The sequence below is a fragment of the Notamacropus eugenii genome, chromosome 4 (genome assembly GCF_028372415.1).
Source record: "Notamacropus eugenii isolate mMacEug1 chromosome 4, mMacEug1.pri_v2, whole genome shotgun sequence".
NCBI lineage: Eukaryota > Metazoa > Chordata > Mammalia > Diprotodontia > Macropodidae > Notamacropus > Notamacropus eugenii.
This window is the reverse complement of record NC_092875.1, coordinates 1,877,628-1,899,339: the sequence shown is the minus strand read 5'-3', so window position 1 is coordinate 1,899,339 and position 21,712 is coordinate 1,877,628. Positions and strand designations below refer to the sequence as shown.

The following is a 21,712-nucleotide window of genomic DNA, read 5'->3' as shown; positions in this document are numbered from 1 at the left end:
GATCCACTCCCTTTTCTAGCGTCCTTGCCCAGGGTCAATGGGCTGGCTCTCCCGCAGACCCACGGTGCCCAAGAAGGGTACCCTAACCCAACCCCCCAGTGCCCCTATCAAGGGCTATGCCCAGATCACAGCCTTAACTAAGGAAGTGAACACCCCACATTCTCTTTATTTAAAAAAAATCTTCCTAGCTGTGCCAGGGGCACCTATACACATGAAACAAACCCTCTCAGACCAGAAAAGCCCTTCTGCACCTCCCCTGCCCCCAGGCCAGGGACCTGATCCACAGTCAGACTGGGCAGGGCAGTGGAAGAGGGGCCCCAGGGAAGGGCAGCTACCCCTGCCGCCAGCCTCCTGCCCACAGAGAAAGGGAAAGAGGGCCCCATCTTCCAGAGACTTCACTGTGAAGGGCCGGTGGCCTACCAGGCTGGGGCCGTGTTGGCCAACCGTCTCATCCGCCTGTGGAGCAGAAGACATAGTTAAGAAAGAGAAGAGGCCAGAGCACCCAGCTCACACCCACCCTCCCTCACTTCAAAGCCCCAATCACTGATCACTGGAGAGTGAGGGCAGAGACATCCCTCCCACTCTGAACCACAGCCCTCCTTCTAGCATTACCCAAAGCTGGCAGTCCAGAGGACCCTGTTGGGAGAGAAAGCCCTGGCTAGCTGGGGCCCTGTGCTGGGAGTCAGGACAAACCTGGGCTCAAACCCAACCTCAAACACAAGTTAGGTGACCCAGGGCAAGTCTGAGCCTCAGTTCCCTCATTTGTAAAATGGGCAGGACCCAAGGAGATCCTACTCGCACAGTAAATGAGCACATGGCCAAGGCACCTGGTGTTCCTGTCCTGGTCTCTGATCTTTTTCTCCATCTCAGCATCTGTCAAGGTCTCCAGGAGTGGGCACCACTGGTCAGCATCTCCTGTGTTCCGAATCGCAATCTCCACTGTGGGCAAAGGGTTCTCACTGAGGGAAGGGACAGACACGTGTGTTGGGAAGGAGATGCTGTGGACACTCAGCTCCTTCCCTTGTTTCCTGGCCCCTGGCAGGGCCACCTCAGTGCTCTGCTATGGGCTCAGCCACCCACACCCCCCCCACACACACACACCCACACACACACACACACACACTGTGCCCCACACCAAGCTCGGCACTACACACACACGCTCACACACCTGGGCATGGGCCCCCACTGGTGTGCCCTGTGCACACACCCGGGCACACACACAGCAACACACTCAGCCTCAAAGGCCCCACGCAGGGCCAGAAGTTCACCTTGCCACTCTCTCAGCTGGCCAGACTGGTCTTTCCTCCAGCACCATATCCCAGGTGTGGAATGCCCAGCCCCTTTCAAAGTTCAGCCCAAACACCACATCAAGGACTGCATCCTCCCCAGTCCCCCTGCCCCTCCTGCCCCTTGATGTGTGGTCACTATCTCCTCGAGGGCAGAGAGCAGGGGCTCAGCGTTCTGGTCTTGGTAGCCCTGACCTCCACCAACTCCTATTCTCCTGATGAATCCACATTTACAAAGAGGAGATGAGACAAAAACACAGAAGATCTAGCTGGGTGGGCTGAGCCAAGATTACGAGAGGAGACAAGGAGGAAGAAGATCCCACACCTAGGGAATGTGGGTGCCAAGGCCCAAAGACACCATTTTGCTAGAATAGAGAGCGTGTGAGAGGGAGTCCCGTGAGCTCAGCCCTTGGGGCCCAGGAAGGAGCACTTGTCTTCTCTCCCAGAGTCAGTAGGGATCCACGGAAGCTTCTGGAGTACAGCAGTTACCTAGGCAGACCCACGCTCTTGAAATATCAATTTACCATCTGTGCTGAGGACTGGAAAAAGGAGATACAGGACTCAGGAAGACCGATGAAACTAATGCAAAGCCTAGACTAGAGGTGACAAAAGGTGAGCTAGGGAAGGAAAGCTGACAAGTTGGGACAGAGCCACGCTGATGCGGCCAAGCAGTGGGACCAGGGTTTGGGGCTGAGCCTTGGCAATGTAACCAAGCCAACAGCAATGGGGCAATGCCAAGGAGAACGGCCCCTGAGGGGCGATCCAGGTGGAGAACAGAGCTCAGGGAAGTGAGGGCCACAGAGCAAAGATCCACGCTGACACATCCATGCATATGGCTGACCCTGTCTATCCCGGGCAGCCTTAGTCTCAGCGTCACAGAGAGCCCTCCAGATGTGTTCCAGCCTGGCCTGGGAGGCTCTGGGGCAGAAGTCTCCAAGCAGCATTGCTGTCTTCAGGGTGGGCTGTTCAGGGAGGAATGAGGTGGATGCCACCAAGGTCCCTTCATCTCCCCTGGGCTTCTGGGATCTGCAGCCATGAAGGGAATTTCTGCACTAGGAATTCCCCACACAGATGAAAGAGCCGATCTAGACCCAAGAAAGAAGGCCCTTACAACAAAGAAGGCCCTCAATCACATTCCTCCTGAGGGAAATCTTAAGCCATGCTTTCAACCCCAAGGCAACCACAACCCAGGTCTATGAAGCTGACTCAGAGGCGACTGGTGGCACAATAGGTATGGGCCTGGAGTCCTGAGTTCAAATCTGAGGCTGGCCATGTAACTCTGGCCAAGTCACACTGCAGGATTGTTGTAAGGACTGAGCGCTCTGGGCCTGGCACACAGCAGGCACTATGTAAAGATTTATACCCAAACTCTGACCCTGATGGGCAAAAATCATCTGCCCTCCCCTCCTCTGACACATGAGTGACAAACATGCCAAACCAGCATGTCTGTGCCCATGTCCTGCCCAACTAGACAGGACACTCTAGGAAGGCAGGTCGGGGCTGTTTTCTTTAAGCTTGGCATCTCCCCCACCTACCACCTAGTCCTGTGCTCTGCACAGAAAGCCACCTGGCCTGAAGCAAAGCTGCTGACCCTCATCTCTAGCCCAGTGCTCACAAGGCCAAGGGCCAGGCAAGCCTGTGGAAGGGGGGGAGCTAGAATCTCCTCTCCTCCAAGCTGGGCTCCACCTGGTGATGGGACTCTCAGCAGAGGGGCTGACTAGGCCTGCCCGCCCCCTCCCAAGCGCTTCAGACAACAAAGACTCTCCCACCTCCACCCCAGGCAACGAAGAGACAGATGAGTGACTAACGACTACTGACACAGGACTGCCCCAGCAAATCCTGAGCTGGGTTTGGGTCTTCGGAAACTAATGGAGCACAGGCCCAAAGCCCATTAATCATGCCCAGCGAGCGGCCCCTCCTGGAACAGACACAGGCCTGGTTCTAAACTGATACCAGCTGGAGGCCAGCTGTCCCAACTCTGGAACCAGGCCCTTTAGGCTCTCTCCCACTTACGTAGTACAGAGCGACTTGCCAAGTCTGTGGGATTGCCAGGGTCCAACCCAAGCCACCTTGGGTTTGGCAGGGCCTGGGAACTGGGAGACAAGCAGCTCAGGGAGCCAGGGAGCCAAGGGGACCTGGGAAGGGGCCTCAAGCAACCTCTGCAGGAATTGCTCTGGGGGGCAGAGCCCAGCCACCCTAGGCCCCCTATGAGCCTACGGCCACTGTCCCTCCCCAGTATGGGGGCAGGAGGCCACTTCATGACTTCCATTCCTGTCTCTGGGATTACCCTTCTGCCTTCAGTTCTGCTCAAGCCCGAGGCCCACACCAGCTTTTCGTGACCCCCACCCAGGTCCTGTGGTTTCACCTACTACTGGCAGCTCCCCAGCCACGCAGTCTCTAGAAAGGTGACACTGCACAGCAAGCCCTTGGGGCAAGATCCCCATTGACCAAAACTGGGTGAGGGAGGCTGCTTTCCCCTCCTCTCACCCTCTCTGGGCCTCAGCCTCTCATCCCCAGGACCAAGCAGCCCAGAACAAGACGCCAAATTCCACCCCTGAGCTCGGCCCACCCTCATGGCAGACCTTGGATGGCCTGCAGTGCCCTGGGAGGATGTCACTGCCTCACCCAAAGATACTCTCAGCTGCTCATAGCATCATGGGTGGGGAAGGGCCCACCCCCCCCAGGCAGCACACAGTGCCCCTCACAGCAGACGAAGGGAGGCTCCCCACCAGCCCCCAAACACATGCACACATGTAATAAAGCCATGCCCAATGACTCGCCTGGGTTCTGCCTTCCTTGCCCCTACAGCAAAGGTCAAAGAGACAAAGGTGAGGCCTGCCTCCGCCCGCTATGTCCCTACCTGAAAGCGTAGGTCTTCTGATGCCAGCTGAGCTGGCCCCGAATGCTGTAAGCAATGGTGGTGACAAATTCTCCTCCAAGGCCCAGCTCTGAGCACAATTTGAGGGCAAACTTCTCAGGGGAATTTTCCTTCTCAGACATGTCCCACTCGAACTGGTCGACCAGAGAGATGTTTCCCACATGGATGTTCAACTGGATGGTGGATGTGAGAGAGAAGGGAAGGACATTGCTACAGGCTCAGCCCCCTGGTGGCCCCCACACCAGGCAAATGCAGAGCCAGGATGACCCTGGGCCATGCCCAGAAAGCGGCCCTCCCCATCTCAGAGCATCTGCTAGAGAAAGAGGGGCCCTGTAATCCATAGGTGTTAGCAGACCCTGTGGTCTGTCATGACCATAATCTAAGCATCCTAAACTGGCGAGGGCCACTGCCCTGGCCTCAACCCCAGCGTCCCAACCTGCCCCAAAAGAGAGTAAGGGTGCTGGGGAGAGGACAGCAGGCACCACCAGGCATCTGCTGTGGACTTGCTGGCCAAGGACAGGGCAGGAATCAGATCTTCCTGACCCAGAGTTCAGCTCAGGAGATGGGGGCCGGAGTCCAAAGGAGCACCTGGGTCTAGGGTCCAGTCCCTCCCAACCTTAAGGGCATGTACCCCTCCATGCCCCCCTAAGGCCTGAGTCTGGGTCTACACCGGGCTAGAGAGCCCCCCCCTCTACCTCAAAGAGTCTTTCTATCTCCCCAGGTCCTGAGCCTGGGTCAACAGCACGCTGGGAAGGCCTCACCCCTACCTTGATGATGACTCGCTGGTCTGACTGGTCCTCCAGGAGGCTATCAGTGGGATAGGACTCTATCTGCTGCCGAATGGCCGAGGCAATAGCAGGGACAAAAGTCAGAGGGTTCAGATCGAGGTCGTCACAGAGAATTTCTGAGAACATTTCTGGAGTCATCAGTTTCTCTGAGATCAGAGACGAGAAAGACAGCCAATGAGACAGGACAAGAGACGCCCTCCTCCCAGATGCCCTGCTGGGGAGACTGAGGCCAGTCACACAAATGATGTTTGTGCACATGGATTCTCCTGGGTGCTAAGAGACCCAGGCCCAGAAACCCAGAGCCACAGGGGGTCCTGGAGGCCTCTGGACCACACGATGTGAATGGTGTCCTGACCTCTATTTTTCCAAAGACAATCTCGTTGCCCTCCAGGCTGGTGTGTCCCAGCAGGAGACTGAGGCAGGACACTGGCATCTCCCCCAACCATGGCTCCAGACTAGCTTCCCTGTAATCCCAGAGGCCCAATCAGATCCCTTCCTGGCTTTTCTATTACAACATCAGCTCCTTGTGAGGACTCAGTCAAGGAGGGTAGAATAAGTGATGGAGACCTGGGATTTGGACCTGGGATGTTCTCAGAGAAGGCTCTTAGGGGTCAGAGCCCGGCCTGCAGTGAGGAGGACTCCAGTTCAAATCTGGCCTCAGACACTCACTAGCTGTGGAACCCTGGTAAAGTCACTGAACCTGTCTGCCTCAGTTTCCTCAGCTGTAAAATGGGAATACCAGCAGCACTTGCCTCCCAGGGTTGTGAGATTCTATTAGCACACTTCCTGACACACACAGTAGGTGACTATAAATACTTGCTCCTTGGACAGGCAGACTGACACTGGTCTCAGGCTCCATTCACAGCCCGGCCCCTCTTGTCCTCCTCCCAGGCGCTTGCAGGTTGGCCTCCAGAACCGCAATCTTGGGCCAGGCCATGGGCTCGAAGCTCTATTTTCTACCCTGTCACCTCCTCGGGGTAGGGTCCGGCAATGGCGGCTGGCTGGCCGCTCTGAAGATGGGGCGGAGTGGAGACAAGACCCCGCTTTCCATTCCATTTGTCCATCCAGATGGCTGCTGCAGCCATGAAGGACTGGTTCACTTGTTAGTCAAGATGACAACTTAAGTGAGGACCCCAAAGGACACCCTCTTCCAAGACTCGAGGCTCCACTGTCCTGACCCTAACCTAAGGCATGCCCTTTAATAAACACTCATCAGCTTGGCTGCCTTCTCCCAAATGTCCATCCAGCAATGGATAGACGGACAGATGGAGGGATGATGGGTGGATGGGGTGGTGGATAAATGATGGACAGATGGATGGGTGAGTGGAGAGATGGACAGATGGATGGATAATGGATGGTTGGATAAATGACGGACAGATGTACGGATAATGGATGGAATGATGAGAGGACAGATGGATGGATAATGACTGGCTGGCTAAGTGACTGATGGACAGAAGATGGGTGGATGACAGATGGTTCTACTTCTGGTTTCCCCTCGCTGGACCCTGCCTCTAACGCCCAGGATTTCCTCAGCTGAGTCAAGCTTTGTCCAGAATGTGCCATCACTCTCCCATAACTTCTAGGGAAAGCATACACCCCCACAGCCCCAGGCCGGCACTCTGCGGGCACCGTCCCACTGAGCCTCAGCAATGCGTCTGTCCTGAGTCTCTCACTCGTCAGGCAGACACTTACATCATCCTAAGGTCAGTCTCTGGGTAGCCTCTCCCCGGCACTGCTGCTGCCCGTCATAGGGATCTCCCTCTGACCGTCCATCCCAAGGCCCAGCAGCCCGACTTGGGGTGTAGGGGAAGAACCTGGATACACGCTTCACGGCCTTCCCTTCCCAAAAGCACATTCCTGCCTTCTCCCAGAGCATGGCAAGCTGTGAGAGGAGCAGCCAGGAGGCAGCAACCCTCCCTTTGGGGAGATTGTTGGCCATCCCGTACCATCCACCTGCCCCCCACTCCCACTGGTCCCCCAAGCAGGGCTTCAGTTTGTTCTCCCAAGGGACTCACACCACCCTCAGTGGACCACAGCTCCACTTCCCAAGAGCCCAGCTTTTCTGGTTGGGCCCCACCTTAGCCCTACATGGCCCATCTGAGGAAGGATCACTTGGGGAATGGAAGGTGTACATAAGAGGCCAACCAGGCTGTTGAGGTGGCCTGAGATTCAGGCCACTTGCAGAAACCCGCCAGCCAATGGTGCTCAGGTAAGAGCATGTGCTCAGCCCCAGGGGAACAGAGCTCTGCAGCAGGGGCAGAGTCCGTGCCTCTCTACCACATGCTACCTCAATCATCCCAACAACTGGCTGGTTCCCTCTGCCATCAGAGGCGCTCCTTTCAATGTACCCCCTGAAAGTGCGTTTCTGAGTAGGTTCCCTGGACTTCTTCCCAAGGGGCCAGGACCAAAGGAAGGCCCAACCCCCACCTCACATACCGTTCATGTTCCACGTGAAAGCATCTCTTAGTTTCTGCCCATCGATTTCCATGTCCAGTCTGATAGGGACCAGAACCTCAGGCTGGGATGCATTTTCATGAATCACCGCAGGGTCATGGTCATCAAAGCTAAGAAGACAGAGTCAAGGGCTCAACAGCATGGCCACCTAGCACCCCTAGGGCACCCAAAGAGACCAAGAGTCGTACACTGGACAGATGCTGCCCTAGCCAGAGATCCCACAGGCAGAAGACCAGACACCCCCATCACCACCATAAGAGGCCCCTGGCTGTCTACACGGGTTCTCCAGAGCAGGAGCCTGCATAGGGTCATCACACCAGGCCTAAGCCAGTTTCCCCAGCACAGGTACTACCCTGCTCCTAATGCCTTAGCCTCGTCTCCACATCACAACACATCTAATGTGTCGAGAGCTTGAGGAGACGGCCCCACGTTCAAATCCAGCCTCAGACACTCACGAGCTGTAAGCTGGGCAGTTTGCCTCTGTTTCCTCATCTATATAACGGGGATCCCAATAGCAACCACCCCTCACGGTCGTCGTGAGGACCCCATGAGATGGACGTGGCACTGGGTGCGCCCACCAGCCACGGCTCACCAGAGGGGGAACGTCCTCTTCTTATCCCGGCCCATGCGGTTCCTGTTGATGGTGGTGGAGCAGGGGACAGCATCCAGGTGGTGGGAGCTGTTCGGCAAGGTTGGCACCCACTGGTTGTTCCTCTTGGCTTTCTGTTCCCTGGGGGAGAGGGAGGCCAAGAGCGGCAGATGAGGGCCCCCCAAGGCGAGCGCAGCAGGTGAGCGTCCTCCCACTGGGTAGTCAAGCAGCCGTACCCAGCTGGCAGGGCCCCACCGTCAGTCAGGACACAGCCTCCCTCCCAGGTCGGCTCCCTGAGCCTCCAGACCCACAGTGAGCCACAGCCAAAGACCTGGGTGCCTGCCTCAGTGCCCTCATCTGTCAGAGCATGACAGTCCTAGCCCCTCCCTGCCCACAGCTGCTACTCGGGCAGGAGCTCCCAGCCCAGGCCTGTGACACGCAGGAGTACAGATGGGGGTTTGAACGTGCCCTCTGCCCCTGGTGCTGCTCTTGGGCATGGGGCAGTGGGCTGCCTCACACATCCAGGGGGGGTTGGTGACCCAGCACTCATACGTCCCATGCCAACCCCATGCCAGCCCTGGCAGGTCCCCTGCCCCAATACCTGAGGTAAGTGGGAGGTTCTGTGCTAATGGACACAGCCTTGTACTTCTCATCATTTCCATCAAGTATTTCCTCGACTTCAGAGGCTTTTAACAGGGTGACACTGGTGGCCAAGGTGGTGTAGCCATGATCTAAACCCAAAAAAACCATGACTGCCATCACGCAAGATGCCACAGCTCGGGGGCTGAGAAGGTGCGTCTAGGTGGGCATGCACGCTGGAGACAGGACTGCAAGGTGTCAACCAAGGAACCTGCCGCCAGCCCAGGGGCTCTCCCAGAAGCAGCCCCATAATCGGCACCTCAACACATGGAGGCCAAGCGGGGTCAGGGAAGAGCCTCCCCTGGATGGGAGGAGTCAGAAGAGGACACAAAGTGGCACCCAGGAAGCCAGACCGCCGGCAGATCACCCCCAGAAGACTGGCTCCCCAGTGCCCCCACCCACCACCCTCACAGGACACCCCGAGGCAGGCCTGCAAAGCACCACAGACAGGACCACAGACAGACACGGTGTCCAGACAGACGGACGAGGCCACAAAGAGACAGGACACCCCTACCCCCACCCCCAAGCACAGGCATGCCATGCCACTGACATGCGTCGGAGCCCGGCGTGGTTGGCGACTCGAGCCTCCCCAAGCGCGCCGTGGGCTGATCCAGTCACCACACGGGAAAGCCTCCGAGCACTCCTAAAACGCTTTAGGGACTGAGGCGTCTTCACAGCCCCAGCTCCAGCCCCTGCCTGCCGTCCCCCACCCCCAGCCAGACCCCCCCAGCCTGTGAAGACGCCCCCCAGCCCTAAAACGCTTTATCCTCTCTGGAGGCAGTTTGGAAACAGGCGTACAAACCCTGGTGAAGACGCACCCTTGGCGCTAGGTTTGGATTTTTTACCATGTGAGGACGCCACAATTTTCTTCCTCTCCTCCACGGTGGCGAGGCGCCTCCAAAGGGAGGGGTACCTCTTGTATAGAGACCCCCGGAACATGCGCAAGTAGTTCCCCACCTGCGGAAGGAGAGAGAGTCAGAGAGGAGATGGAGGGGGAGGGGAGACATAGATGGAGACAGAGATGGAGACGGAGACAGAGATGGAGACGGAGACAGAGACAGACAAGAGACAAAAGACGGAGACAGAGACAGACAAGAGACAGAGACAGAAACAAGCGACAGAGACAGAAACAGACAAGAGACGGAGACAGAGACAAGAGATGGAGTCAGAGACAGACAAGAGACAGAGACAAGAGACAGAGACAGAAACAGACAAGAGACGGAGACAGAGACAAGAGACAGAGACAAAAGACAGAGACGGAGACAAAAGAAAGAGATGGAGACAAGAGATGGAGACGGAGACAGAGACAGACACGGAGACGGAGACAAGAGACGGAGACAAGAGACGGAGACGGAGACGGAGACAGGAGACGGAGACGGAGACGGACACAGGAGACGGAGACAAGAGACAAGAGACGGAGATGGAGACAAGAGACGGAGACAGAAACAGACAAGAGACGGAGACAGAGACAAGAGACGGAAACAAGAGACGGAGACGGAGACAAGAGACGGAGACAAGAGACAGAGACAAGAGACAGAGATGGAGAAAAGAGACAGAGACAGACACGGAGACAAGAGACAGAGACAGAGACAGACACGGAGACAAGAGACGGAGACGGAGACAAGAGACAGGAGATGGAGACAGAGACGGAGATAAGAGAGAGACAAGAGACAGAGACAGAGATGGAGACAAGAGACAGAGAGGCGGAGATAAGAGAGAGACCAGAGACAGAGACGGAGACAAGAGACAGAGACAGAGATGGAGACAAGAGACAGAGAGGCGGAGATAAGAGAGAGACCAGAGACAGAGACAGAGACAGAGACAAGAGACGGAGACGGAGACAAGAGACGGAGACGGAGACAAGAGACGGAGACGGAGACAGAGACAAGAGACGGAGACAGAGACAAGAGACGGAGACAGAGACAAGAGACGGAGACAGAGACAAGAGACAGAGACAGAGACAAGAGACAGGAGACGGAGACAGAGACGGAGATAAGAGAGAGACAAGAGTCAGAGACAGACATGGAGACAAGAGACAGAGACAGAGACAAGAGACAGAGACAGAGACAAGAGACAGGAGACGGAGACAGAGACGGAGATAAGAGAGAGACAAGAGTCAGAGACAGACATGGAGACAAGAGACAGAGACAGAGACAAGAGAGAGACAAGAGACAGAGGCAGAGGCAGAGATGGAGACAAGAGATGGAGATGGAGACAAGAGACGGAGACAAAAGACAGAGATGGAGACAAGAGATGGAGATGGAGACAGAGACAGAGACAGACACGGAGACGGAGACAAGAGACGGAAACAAGAGACGGAGACGGAGACAGGAGACGGAGACGGAGACAGGAGACGGAGACAAGAGACAAGAGACGGAGATGGAGACAAGAGACGGAGACAGAAACAGACAAGAGACGGAGACAGAGACAAGAGACAGAAACAAGAGACAGAGGCGGAGACAAGAGACGGAGACAGAGACAAGAGACAGGAGACGGAGACAGAGACGGAGACAGAGACAAGAGACAGGAGACGGAGACAGAGACGGAGATAAGAGAGAGACAAGAGACAGAGACAGACATGGAGACAAGAGACAGAGACAGAGACAAGAGAGAGACAAGAGACAGAGGCAGAGGCAGAGATGGAGACAAGAGACGGAGACGGAGACAGAGACGGAGACAAAAGACAGAGACGGAGACAAAAGACAGAGATGGAGACAAGAGATGGAGACAGAGACAGAGACAGACACGGAGACGGAGACAAGAGACGGAGACAAGAGACGGAGACGGAGACAAGAGACAAGAGACGGAGATGGAGACAAGAGACGGAGACAGAAACAGACGAGACAGAGACAAGAGACGGAAACAAGAGACGGAGACGGAGACAAGAGACGGAGACGGAGACAAGAGACAGAGACAAGAGACAGAGATGGAGAAAAGAGACGGAGACAGAGACAGACACGGAGACAAGAGAAGGAGACAGAGACAGACACGGAGACAAGAGACGGAGATGGAGACAAGAGACAGGAGACGGAGACAGAGACGGAGATAAGAGAGAGACAAGAGACAGAGATGGAGACAAGAGAGAGGCGGAGATAAGAGAGAGACCAGAGACGGAGACAGAGACAAGAGACGGAGACGGAGACAGGAGGCGGAGACGGAGACAAGAGACGGAGACAGAGACAAGAGACGGAGACGGAGACAGAGACAACAGACGGAGACAGAGACAAGAGACAGAGACAGAGACAAGAGACAGGAGACGGAGACAGAGACGGAGATAAGAGAGAGACAAGAGACAGAGACAGACATGGAGACAAGAGACAGAGACAGAGACAAGAGAGAGACAAGAGACAGAGACAGACATGGAGACCAGAGACAGAGACAAGAGAGAGACAAGAGACAGAGGCAGAGATGGAGACAAGAGACGGAGACGGAGACAGAGGCGGGGGCCAGGAAGAGCTCGGAGAGGGGCGCTTCCCCCCCTCCCCCCGTCCCTCTTCTCTCCCCTCCCCCGCCCTCAGTCATCCGGCCAGGGCTGGTCGCCCCCCCACACCGGCGAGCACTGATTAAGCGCCCACTGCATGCGGGCGCAGGGACCGTTTCCAGAACGCTCTTCCCCCTCCCACTCTCCCCACATACCCCCCTCCGGTCGGCCCCGAGTCCCCCCAAATCGTGGGGCTCCTCTCCTCCTCCACCCCCGCCTCGGAGTCAGCCACGTGGCCCTGGCCCCTTCCTCCCCCTCCCCGCCGGGGCCCACTGGGACCCCGGGGCTCATCCTCACCTCGGACCCGATCATGTAGAACTCGCCGTCCTCCTCCAGCTGGAACTTCACCGGCTTCTGGCCGAACGTCTTGCTCAGAGCCATCATCATCATCGCGCCGAGGCCCGGTCCCCACGGACCCAGGCCGTCCAGCCGCCCACCGTCGCCCGCTCGGACCCCCGGCCGCCTCAGCCGCCGCCCACACCCTCCAGGCCAGGCCGCGCCGCTCACTGCGCAAGCGCGCGCGGGGCCGACGGCGGCGGCGGGGAAGCGTGCGCGTGCGCGCCTCTCCTCGAGCCGCCGGCGCCTGCGCGCTGCTTCCGCGCGGACCGCGTCCGTACGTGCCGACGTCTACGCGCCTCCTCCGTGCTCGCGCCGGGTGTGCGTCGGTTGTGCGTCCTCCCGGGGCGGTGCAGACAAAGAGCCGGGCCCGCCCTCAACCCCGCCTCCAACCCCGCCCCCAGCCTCCAGTCCGGACTCGGACAAAAGAACCGGGCGCGGCCCCCTCGCCCCGCCTCCCCTAGCCCCGCCCCCGGCCTCCTCCTGCCCAGGGCAAGTACAAAACAACTGGGCGTGGCCCCGCCCCAGTGACCACGTGGGGGCCTTAGAGGCTCGAGGACCCGTCCCCGCAGCGGCCTTCGAACAGGCTGTGGACACATTGCTTCCCTCCCCGCATCCCTCTTCCTCGCAGCCAGGCCCGGCGCAAACAATGGTGTCTGGGTCTCGTTGGGTGCTGACAGAGGGGTCCTTCCCATACCCCCGCCGGAGTCAGGCTCTCCAGGCATCCTGGGTGCCTGTGCCTGGGGGGCCTTTCCAGCCTGGAAGCAGCCACGAGTGGACAGCTGTCACGAATGATGGGAGGAGAGGAGAGAATGAGAGGGAGGGGGAGAAGGAAGGGGAGGGGAGGGGAAGGGAGAAAGGAAAGAAAGAAGGAGAGGAAGTGGGAGAGAGATCCCCGCTGTGTTCAAGAGGGAGGAAGATGAAAGGGAGAGAATGGAAACTGGCTCCTGGATGACCAGAAGCCTCCAGTGTGGCCCCTGGATCCCCCCCTCAGAGAACAGTGCGCAATGGCCACGCTGAGGCTAGGCCACGTAGACCCAGTGACTCGGAGGTCCCCAGCTGTTTGCAATGATGATTTTTGCAATTTTTTCCCATTTTTCTTCAGATTCTTGTACTCCTCCCACATTCATCCTGGAATACTGGGGTGACTTGCTTAGGCAATCTCATCATGCTTCGTTTCAACTCATTTTAACTTCCAGTCTTCTCATTCTTTATGAGACAATATTCTCATAACTGCCTATCATCTCTCCTAAAAGGAATTTTCCAAGATGATTTTCTGTTTGGGGCAGCTATGTAAGTGGCTTCGCAGGTATCAGAGCACTGCACTGGTATGGAGAACACTCACATTCATTTGTTCACATCCAGCCTCAGACCTTCCTTTCTTCCTTCTTTCTTATTAGCTCTCTCTCACTCTTTCTGTCTCTCACTCTCACTCTCTGTCTCTCACTCTCTCTCTTTGTCTCTCTCCATCTCTCTGTCTCTTTCTCTCTCTCTCTGTCTCTCTGTCTGTCTGTCTCTCTCTGTCTCTGTCTCACTCTCTGTCTCACTCTTTCTGTCTCTCACTCTCACTCTCTCTCTGTCTCTCACTCTCTCTTTGTCTCTCTCCATCTCTCTGTCTCTTTCTCTCTCTCTGTCTCTCACTCTCTCTTTGTCTCTCTCCATCTCTCTGTCTCTTTCTCTCTCTCTCTCTGTCTCTCTCTGTCTGTCTGTCTCTCTCTGTCTCTGTCTCACTCTCTTTCTCTCTCACTCTTTCTGTCTCTCACTCTCACTCTCTCTCTGTCTCTCACTCTCTCTCTTTGTCTGTCTCTCCCCATCTCTCTGTCTCACTCTCTGTCTCTCTCTTTCTGTCTCTCACTCACTCTCTCTCTAACTCTTTCTGTCTCTCACTCTCTCTCTGTCTCTCACTCTCACTCTTTGTCTCTCTCTCTCCATCTCTCTGTCTCTTTCTCTCTCTGTCTCTCTCTCTGTCTCTGTCTCACTCTCTCTGTCTCTCTCACTCTTTCTGTCTCTCACTCTCTCTCTGTCTCTCTGTCTCTCTGTCTCTCTCTGTCTCTCTCACTCTTTGTTTCTCACTCTCTCTCTGTCTCTCACTCTCTCTCTTTGTCTCTCTCCATCTCTCTGTCTCTCTCTCTCTGTCTCTGTCTCACTCTTTCTGTCTCTCACTCTCTCTCTTTGTCTCTCTCTCCATCTCTCTGTCTCTTTCTTTCTCTCTGTCTCTCTGTCTGTCTGTCTCACTCTCTCTCTGTCTCTCTCACTCTCTGTCTCTCTCTGTCTGTCTGTCTCTCTCTCCTCTTTCTCTCCATGTCTTTTTCTCTCTCCCTCCCTCCCCTCTTCTTTCTCTTTCCCAGTCCACTCAGAGTATCTCAACCTTACCTGTGGGTGCTCTGCTCAGAGAGATGGAAATGTTTAATCTCTGAAACATTTTTATTCTTTTCTCTTAAAGACCACATCACTCGGGCTCTCATGTATTGATCAACAACAGGTCCCAGGTCAATCCCTACTTGGTCATTATTTTGGCTCCTGATTGGCTCAGAGTGAACGTAAATAGCAACTGTTACTGTTTTGGCCGGAAACCCTGAGGGTCTTCCCCTCCCCTCCCCAATCTTTTTTTTTTTTTTTAAGAGGCCATTCTCTGCCTCATTTCTTACCTAACCTTAATCATTGATTGGGATTGCCTCAGTCAAACTGAGACCTCTTTTAAGACCTTACTTTTAAAGGTCAGGATCTTCCACTGCACCCTGGGCCATCTGCAGTTGACCCGGATGCCTCCAGAGGAGAAAGTGAGGCTGGTGATTTTGCCCAGCCCTACTTCACAAATCCAATTCACTTGCACATCATGGCATCACATTCCTGGAAAAGGAAGGGCAAACAGCAAGCTCACTTGTAAAACAAGCATTGGAAGGATCAGATGAGATCATATTTGTGAAGTGCTTTGTTCAACGTCAGGCGATCCGGAAATGCTATTCAAAATCCATTACTGCTCAGATTTCTGAATGAAATTATCATCAGTGTCAATGGCCTTCCCAGTGGCCATCTTTCATTTCAATCACTTGTTCCGTGCTTCCAGGCCCACCACATTTCCTTTTTCTACAGTTTTTCACTCCTCTGCTGAGCCTTTGATGAGCTGACTACACAGACAGCAGCAGCTGTCTCTCATGGTCTGGCCAAGCTCTTCTCCCATGTTACACTGAGAGCACCAATGGGTGGGTAAGTGCATGCTGGGCATGAGCCAGCTGCCACATGGTGCCAGTGAGGAGAGCCAAGGGAGGACAATGGGAGTTAAAGGCAATGGCTGCCAGAGGAGAAGCCTGGCTGCTTCCACAAGGGCAGGAGGACATGTCAATACCAGCCAGCTCCACTGGTTCCTCCCAAGGTCAGGAGAAGTAGGAGAAGGCAGCCAGCACATCAGATCCCTCTTTGGCTTCAGCCTGTCTCATCAGAGGGTCTTCACATTAACGAGATCTCCACTCCTTCGGCATAGTTGGTATTTTGAGTGCACATCATCCTTCCAGATCAAACACGAGCCCAGTGACATTTCTGCCTGTGTAACCTCAATGTCCAGGGTGGTACCTGGCACAGTCACCCCTGAAGCCTGACCTCTTAATGGGTTGTATGACTCGTACACTGCCCTCCCTGTACCAGCATCTTGTTCCTTGTCCTCTCATCAAGTCCACCTGGCCAATCCCCCACCTTGCCCAAGCCAGACTTCCTCTGCTCTGATGTTGGTGCTGCTGGAGGCAGGCTGAATGGACACCCCCCCCCCCACTGGGGGATTGTTATCTCACCTGTTTGGGGCTCCTGCCTGGGCCACCAAGCCCCTTCCTTCCCGCTGGGGATCTCCCCTTCTACTTTTGGGAGATGCCATATGCCAAGAGCTGTCTGCGCCAGGCTCTGGACCTCCTGGCCCATCACCATTGATCTGCATTCTTCCTCATGCCTCCAACTTCCATGACATAGCCCTGCTGCTGCCTCCTCAAGGTCATGCCTTTTCTCACTTCCTTATCTCCCATCTCCATCGGTTGGTTCTTTCCCTGTTGCCCCTGAGGCCCCTCACTCCCCAGATTTAAAGCCTCCTCATGGACCCGCCTCCTTATTACCACCAGACTCTGGGAAGGTGACTGCCTTCATCGCTCAGTTCCCCACACCTCCAAGATTACTGAAGATCTCCATGATGGCTCAGTCCAAAGACCTCTCTCTCCAGGCCTCCCTACAATCATTAATGCAGCCGCTCCTGCCCTCAGCAGCACTACCTGTCATTGGCTTCCATGGGCCTGTGTCTGATGGGTGGGAACTAGCAGTTACCTCCTCCGTGTCTGACCCCAGACTGTAGAGGCTCACAGTAGCCAGGAAAATCTGTGGACAATTGACTCCTTGGCCACACTTCTCCAGCCTGTGTTTGGGATCTTGGTTTTTTGGACCCATGTGAAGGATTTTACATTGGGATCCAGACTGTCATCTATGCTGTTCGAACCCTGACTCCTACCCTTGAGTCTTCATTGCCCCACATCCCTGAGCAAGGCCTTCCCGGCCTCTACCAAGCTTTGTTTGCCCCTAGTGAAAGGGGGCTGACCCCACAACCACAGACTTGTAGGACTGTTGTGACAAAAACCTTTACGCTAAAAGGACTAACCAACTTACTGTGTGATTGTAAGTCCCTGCCTCTCTCTGGGGGCTGCACTAAATGACCTTGAAATTCTCAGTCTCACGTTCTTTGTCCAAAAGGGAGGCCAGGGCCCCAACCTTCGGAGGCTTTTGCCCATGCGCATTGGAATTAGGGCCAATGGGCCTTTCTGGGATGGCCAATGGACAGAACAGTTATAATAAAAACTGCCATTTCTGTGGAAGGCACCTTTCAGTCATTACAAAGACCCTGAGAGGTAGGAAAGCCTGCCCCTGCATAGGCCCTGAAACCTCCCTCCCCGCAACTTTCCAGGAACTTTCCCACATGGCTCTGAGGCTATAATCCTTTCAGCTGGTCTTTCACTGGAGCCCCACCCAATCTCCCAATTTTCTGTGTCCTTCTTTCTGTTACCTCCAGATCTCCCCTAGCTACTTCTCATCCTGGATCCTATCTAGACTCAGTTTTCCCTTGGCATTCCTGGCCCTTCTCTGTTACCTCCCATTCACCCCAGCCTACTGGCCACTTCTTTCTGTATATAAGATCCTTCTTGACTCCATTAAGATGCTCAGATTCCTTAAGACTCAATATGGTGGATTGTTAGACTCACATCCCCCTCTTTCAGCATTCTAATAAACATTGTCTTTAGCTGAAAGTAGGCTTGGGTAGAATTCATCTGGGCAGGACCCATGTTTCACTATTTCGAGGTTCCAGCACCACTAAGCCTCAACATGCTTACTATTATTCTGCCCATTTTACAGATGAGGAGGGCCCTGAAGCACAGAGAGGTTAAGGGTTTTGCCTGAGGCCACACTGCTAAGTAAGGGTCTGAGGCAAGATTTGAACTCAGGACTCCAAGGCCCCTCCCCCTTCCAATGCTCCTCTGCCTTTTCCTGACTTCAGAAGGGAGGAGCTGGGTTCAATCCTACTCCTTTAAACCTGGCACTGATTGTATGGCTGTGGGTGATCCATTGTGTTCTGGGTCTGGGTCATCAGGGAAAAGGGCAGCCAAGATCCACCAGAAAGGAAGCCCAAGTCATTTCCAAGGAGGAGGCCAGACAGGTCCAGTAAAAAACAGGCTGTGTTTAATTGTCAAATGGACGGCCCACTGATACAAAAGACACTTCCCACACTGTACATAGTTACACTTCTTTGGCAAAGGGACAGAGGACCAGGCCCTGCCCACCAGAGTGGGCCCTGGGGCCAAGATGTGAGCAGGGCACTCTGCCTGTTTCCAGGCCCTGAGGGGCTAGTGGGAGGGAAAGCAAAGTCAGGCTTCCCCTCTGAAGGGTCAGGCCCAGGCTCTGTGAGGGAACTCTTATGAATCTAGGGGCTGACTGTCTAAGACTGGTCAGGTGAGCCTACAAGGACCAGCCTGGGCATGAGGAGGTGACTCACTTTGAGCTCAGTCTCTGGGGCCTGTTGCCCCTTGGAGCCTGTGGCTCAAGCAGGCCTGTGGACACAAGGTTGGGGTGGAGGAAGGAAGACACCCTGGCCCTCAGGATAGGGGACAATACATGCCTGAAGGAGACTGGATGAAATCACAGGAAACTGCTTTCTCCAAACCAAATACAAGAACTGCCCTTTCTGCCACCACCCTCCCTCCCTTCTGAGGATAGGAACTCTGAAGGGGAGCCAGACTAAAGGGGAAACACAGAGGAGGTATTCCTGAGCGGGGGCCTGGCTGGGCATCCCTCCTACCAGGAAAAGAGCAAGACCAGCATCCTGGCAAGTGGGATATGTCAGAGGGACCTGGGGTTTCCCAGAAGGCTGGACAAGGAGCAGGAAGAAAGGAGAAAAAGGAGAGGTCAGGAAAGCTGCTAAAGGGGCCTGACTAGAGCAGAATGTCAAAAGACCCACTCTCTGCCTGGGAGTATCCCCAGGACTTGATCAGGAATCTCCAAGATGCCTGGGATGCCAGGAGGGGCTATGCCAACTATCAGGCACCCTGGTGGGTAGGAGGGCATATCATAAGGCCCAATGGTGGGTAGAAAGCAAGAGCAGGGAGATGTCTCAATAGGAGAGGGGCCACAGCCCACCTCCTGAGATCACTGAGAGAAGACAAGAGGAGCCTACCCGCCCTGACTGGGATCCATGGTTTGGGATAGACTGTTCGGAAGAAGCAGTTTAAAGCAAAAGGGGAGGCTTCGGGTACAGATGGAGAGAAGAAAGGATGGTAGCATTGTGTATTTGGCACTCCCAGGGAGAGTGGGTGTCAAGAAGGGGGAAGGTAAGCTGCTCCCATGGCCTTGGGGACAGCAGTCAGTGCAGGCAGAGAGGCTGCTCTCCTGTGTGGAGCAGATTCTGAGAATCTAAGATGAGGACTCCCCAGGGGAGCAGGGTATCCCAGCTGAGATTCTCAAAGGATGTGTCCAGACAATGACAGAGAACACAGAGAGCAGGGTTGACAGTGTAGGCCACAGCCAGCATGGCCTCCAAACACATGGTCCCTCAGGCTACAGGACTCCCTAGACCTGCATGGAAGCCCAGCTGGCAGCCAACTGCCTCCAGTGGAGGGATGGCAGAGCCGAAGCCCAGCCACTTTATCCCAGGGCACTGCCTGGTTCCAGGTCACCCCCTGGGAAGCCACCTCCCAAAGAAGGCCTCCAAGGCAGTGCTTAGAAGAAGGCATTGGAGGGAAGGGTGGTGGGTCCAGCGCAGCTGAAGAAGTCCTGGCCAATGAGGCGGGGGAAGCCCTCCAAGACTCTCACCTTTACTGGGTCAAACTTCCAGTATTGGCGCCCATGGAGGAAGTAGGCATAACCTGGATGGAAAAGTCGGGGGAGGGGTCAGTGGTGGGGGACCCTTGGGGTAGCTCAGCTTGCTCCTCCCAGGTTTGTATCTGGCCCAATCTAGGCTCCTCAAAGGCTCAAAGGAGAGATGCTTCTACATGTATGAATCAAGGGCTGCCACATTCAGGAGGGTTTAAGCTAATTCTGCCTGGCTCAAGGACCCTGCCCAGCCCAGTGGGCTCCTCCCTTTCCACAGCCCAAACCCACCATGGCTGTCTTGGAAGGCAGCACTGATCTCAGAGGGGACTCCCCGCCAGTCAGTGGTCCTTCTTGGGGAAAGGCCATCAACACGCCGGGTGCTGGTATGGAAACGCCAGTAGTTGCCCCCATGAAAGAAGTAGACCTTGTTCTTTGCTGTGCCCCACACCAATGCTGCTTGGATGGCTGAGCTTGTTAGACCTAGGTCAGAGAGTGGAGCCGGGCCCAGCACACGCTGCTCTCCAGCATACACCCAATACTGAGAGCCTGGGCAAAGGACACCAGAGGGAAAATATTCAGGGCAGGGGGCATAGGGACAAAGGGAGGGGGCACCAGGACTAGGAGCTGGGCATCTTTCTGCCAGACTAGGAGAAGGAGGCCCCTTCACTTATCCTGTGATGAACAAAAGGAGGAATCTCTACTCTCTGGATGCTTGAGCTAGGGGTATGTGGCCCCATCCCAAGGAGATACACTGAGCATGGGCACAGGGGTAGAAGGAAGGGAGGGAGAAAGGGAGGGAGGGAGGGAGGAAGAGAGGTAGGAGGGAGGGAGGGAAGGAGGGAGGGAAGGAAGGAGGGAGGGAGGGAGGGAGAGAAGGGAGGGAGGGAGAGAAGGGAAGGAGGTAGGAAGGAGGGAGGGAAGGAGGGAGGGAAGGAAGGAGGGAGGGAAGGAAGGAGGGAGGGAGAGAAGGGAGGGAGGGAGGGAGAGAACGGAGGGAGGGAGAGAAGGGAGGGAGGTAGGAGGGAGGGAGGAGGGAAGGAGGGAGGGAAGGAAGGAGGGAGGAGGAAGAGAAGGGAGGGAGGGAGAGAGAGAAGGGAGGAAGGGAGGGAAGGAGAGAGGTAGGAGGGAGGGAGGGAAGGAAGGAAGGAAGGAAGGAAGGAAGGAAGGAAGGAAGGAAGGAAGGAAGGAAGGAAGGAAGGAAGGAGGGAGGGAGGGAGAGAAGGGAGGGAGGGAGAGAGAGAAGGGAGGGAGGGAGGGAAGGAGAGAGGTAGGAGGGAGGGAGGGAAGGAAGGAAGGAAGGAAGGAAGGAGGGAGGGAGAGAAGGGAGGGAGGGAGAGAGAGAAGGGAGGGAGGGAGGGAAGGAGAGAGGTAGGAGGGAGGGAAGGAAGGAAGGAAGGAAGGAAGGAAGGAAGGAGGGAGGGAGGGAGAGAAGGGAGGGAGGGAGAGAGAGAAGGAGGGAGGGAGGGAAGGAGAGAGGTAGGAGGGAGGGAAGGAAGGAAGGAAGGAAGGAAGGAGGGAGGGAGAGAAGGGAGGGAGGGAGGGGAGAGGAACAGAGGGAGGGAGAGAAGGGAGGGAGGTAGGAGGGAGGAGGGAGGGAAGGAGGGAGGGAAGGAAGGAGGGAGGGAGGAAGAGAGAAGGGAAGGAGGTAGGAGGGAGGGAGGGAAGGAGGGAGGGAAGGAAGGAAGGAGGAGGGAGGGAGGGAGAGAAGGGAGGGAGGCAGAGAGAGAAAGGAAGGAGAAAAAGGAGGAAGGTGGGGAGGAAGAGAAGGGAGGGAGGGAGAGAAGGGAGGGAGGTAGGAGGGAGGGAGGGAGGGAAGGAGGGAGGGAAGGAAGGAGGGAGGGAGGAAGAGAAGGGAGGGAGGGAGAGAGAGAAGGGAGGAAGGGAGGGAAGGAGAGAGGTAGGAGGGAGGGAGGGAAGGAAGGAAGGAAGGAA

The 21,712-nt window shown here is 55.7% G+C and overlaps 1 protein-coding gene and 1 pseudogene across 4 annotated transcripts; both read right to left on the bottom strand.

The window, feature by feature from the left end:
* Positions 1–146: 146 nt before the first annotated feature.
* SMARCB1 (SWI/SNF related BAF chromatin remodeling complex subunit B1) lies at positions 147–12,658 on the bottom strand. 4 transcript variants are annotated; one of them, XM_072606738.1, is made up of 10 exons: positions 12,413–12,641; positions 9,480–9,591; positions 8,597–8,726; positions 7,999–8,136; positions 7,389–7,516; positions 4,932–5,098; positions 4,147–4,337; positions 2,128–2,312; positions 828–959; positions 147–456 (listed from the first exon to the last, which is right to left on the bottom strand). In XM_072606738.1, the coding sequence occupies exons 1-9, from the start codon at positions 12,503–12,505 to the stop codon at positions 877–879; spliced, it is 1,227 nt and encodes a 408-aa protein (XP_072462839.1). In that variant the 5' UTR covers positions 12,506–12,641; the 3' UTR covers positions 147–456; positions 828–876. The 4 variants fall into 4 exon arrangements, with proteins under 4 accessions (XP_072462839.1, XP_072462837.1, XP_072462841.1 ...); XM_072606736.1 differs by having other exon boundaries at positions 9,453–9,591; positions 12,413–12,638; XM_072606740.1 differs by lacking the exon at positions 2,128–2,312 and having other exon boundaries at positions 12,413–12,658.
* Positions 12,659–18,132: 5,474 nt separating this feature from the next.
* The window catches only part of LOC140498794 (uncharacterized), a 10,598-nt pseudogene continuing 7,018 nt past the window's right edge, over positions 18,133–21,712 (bottom strand).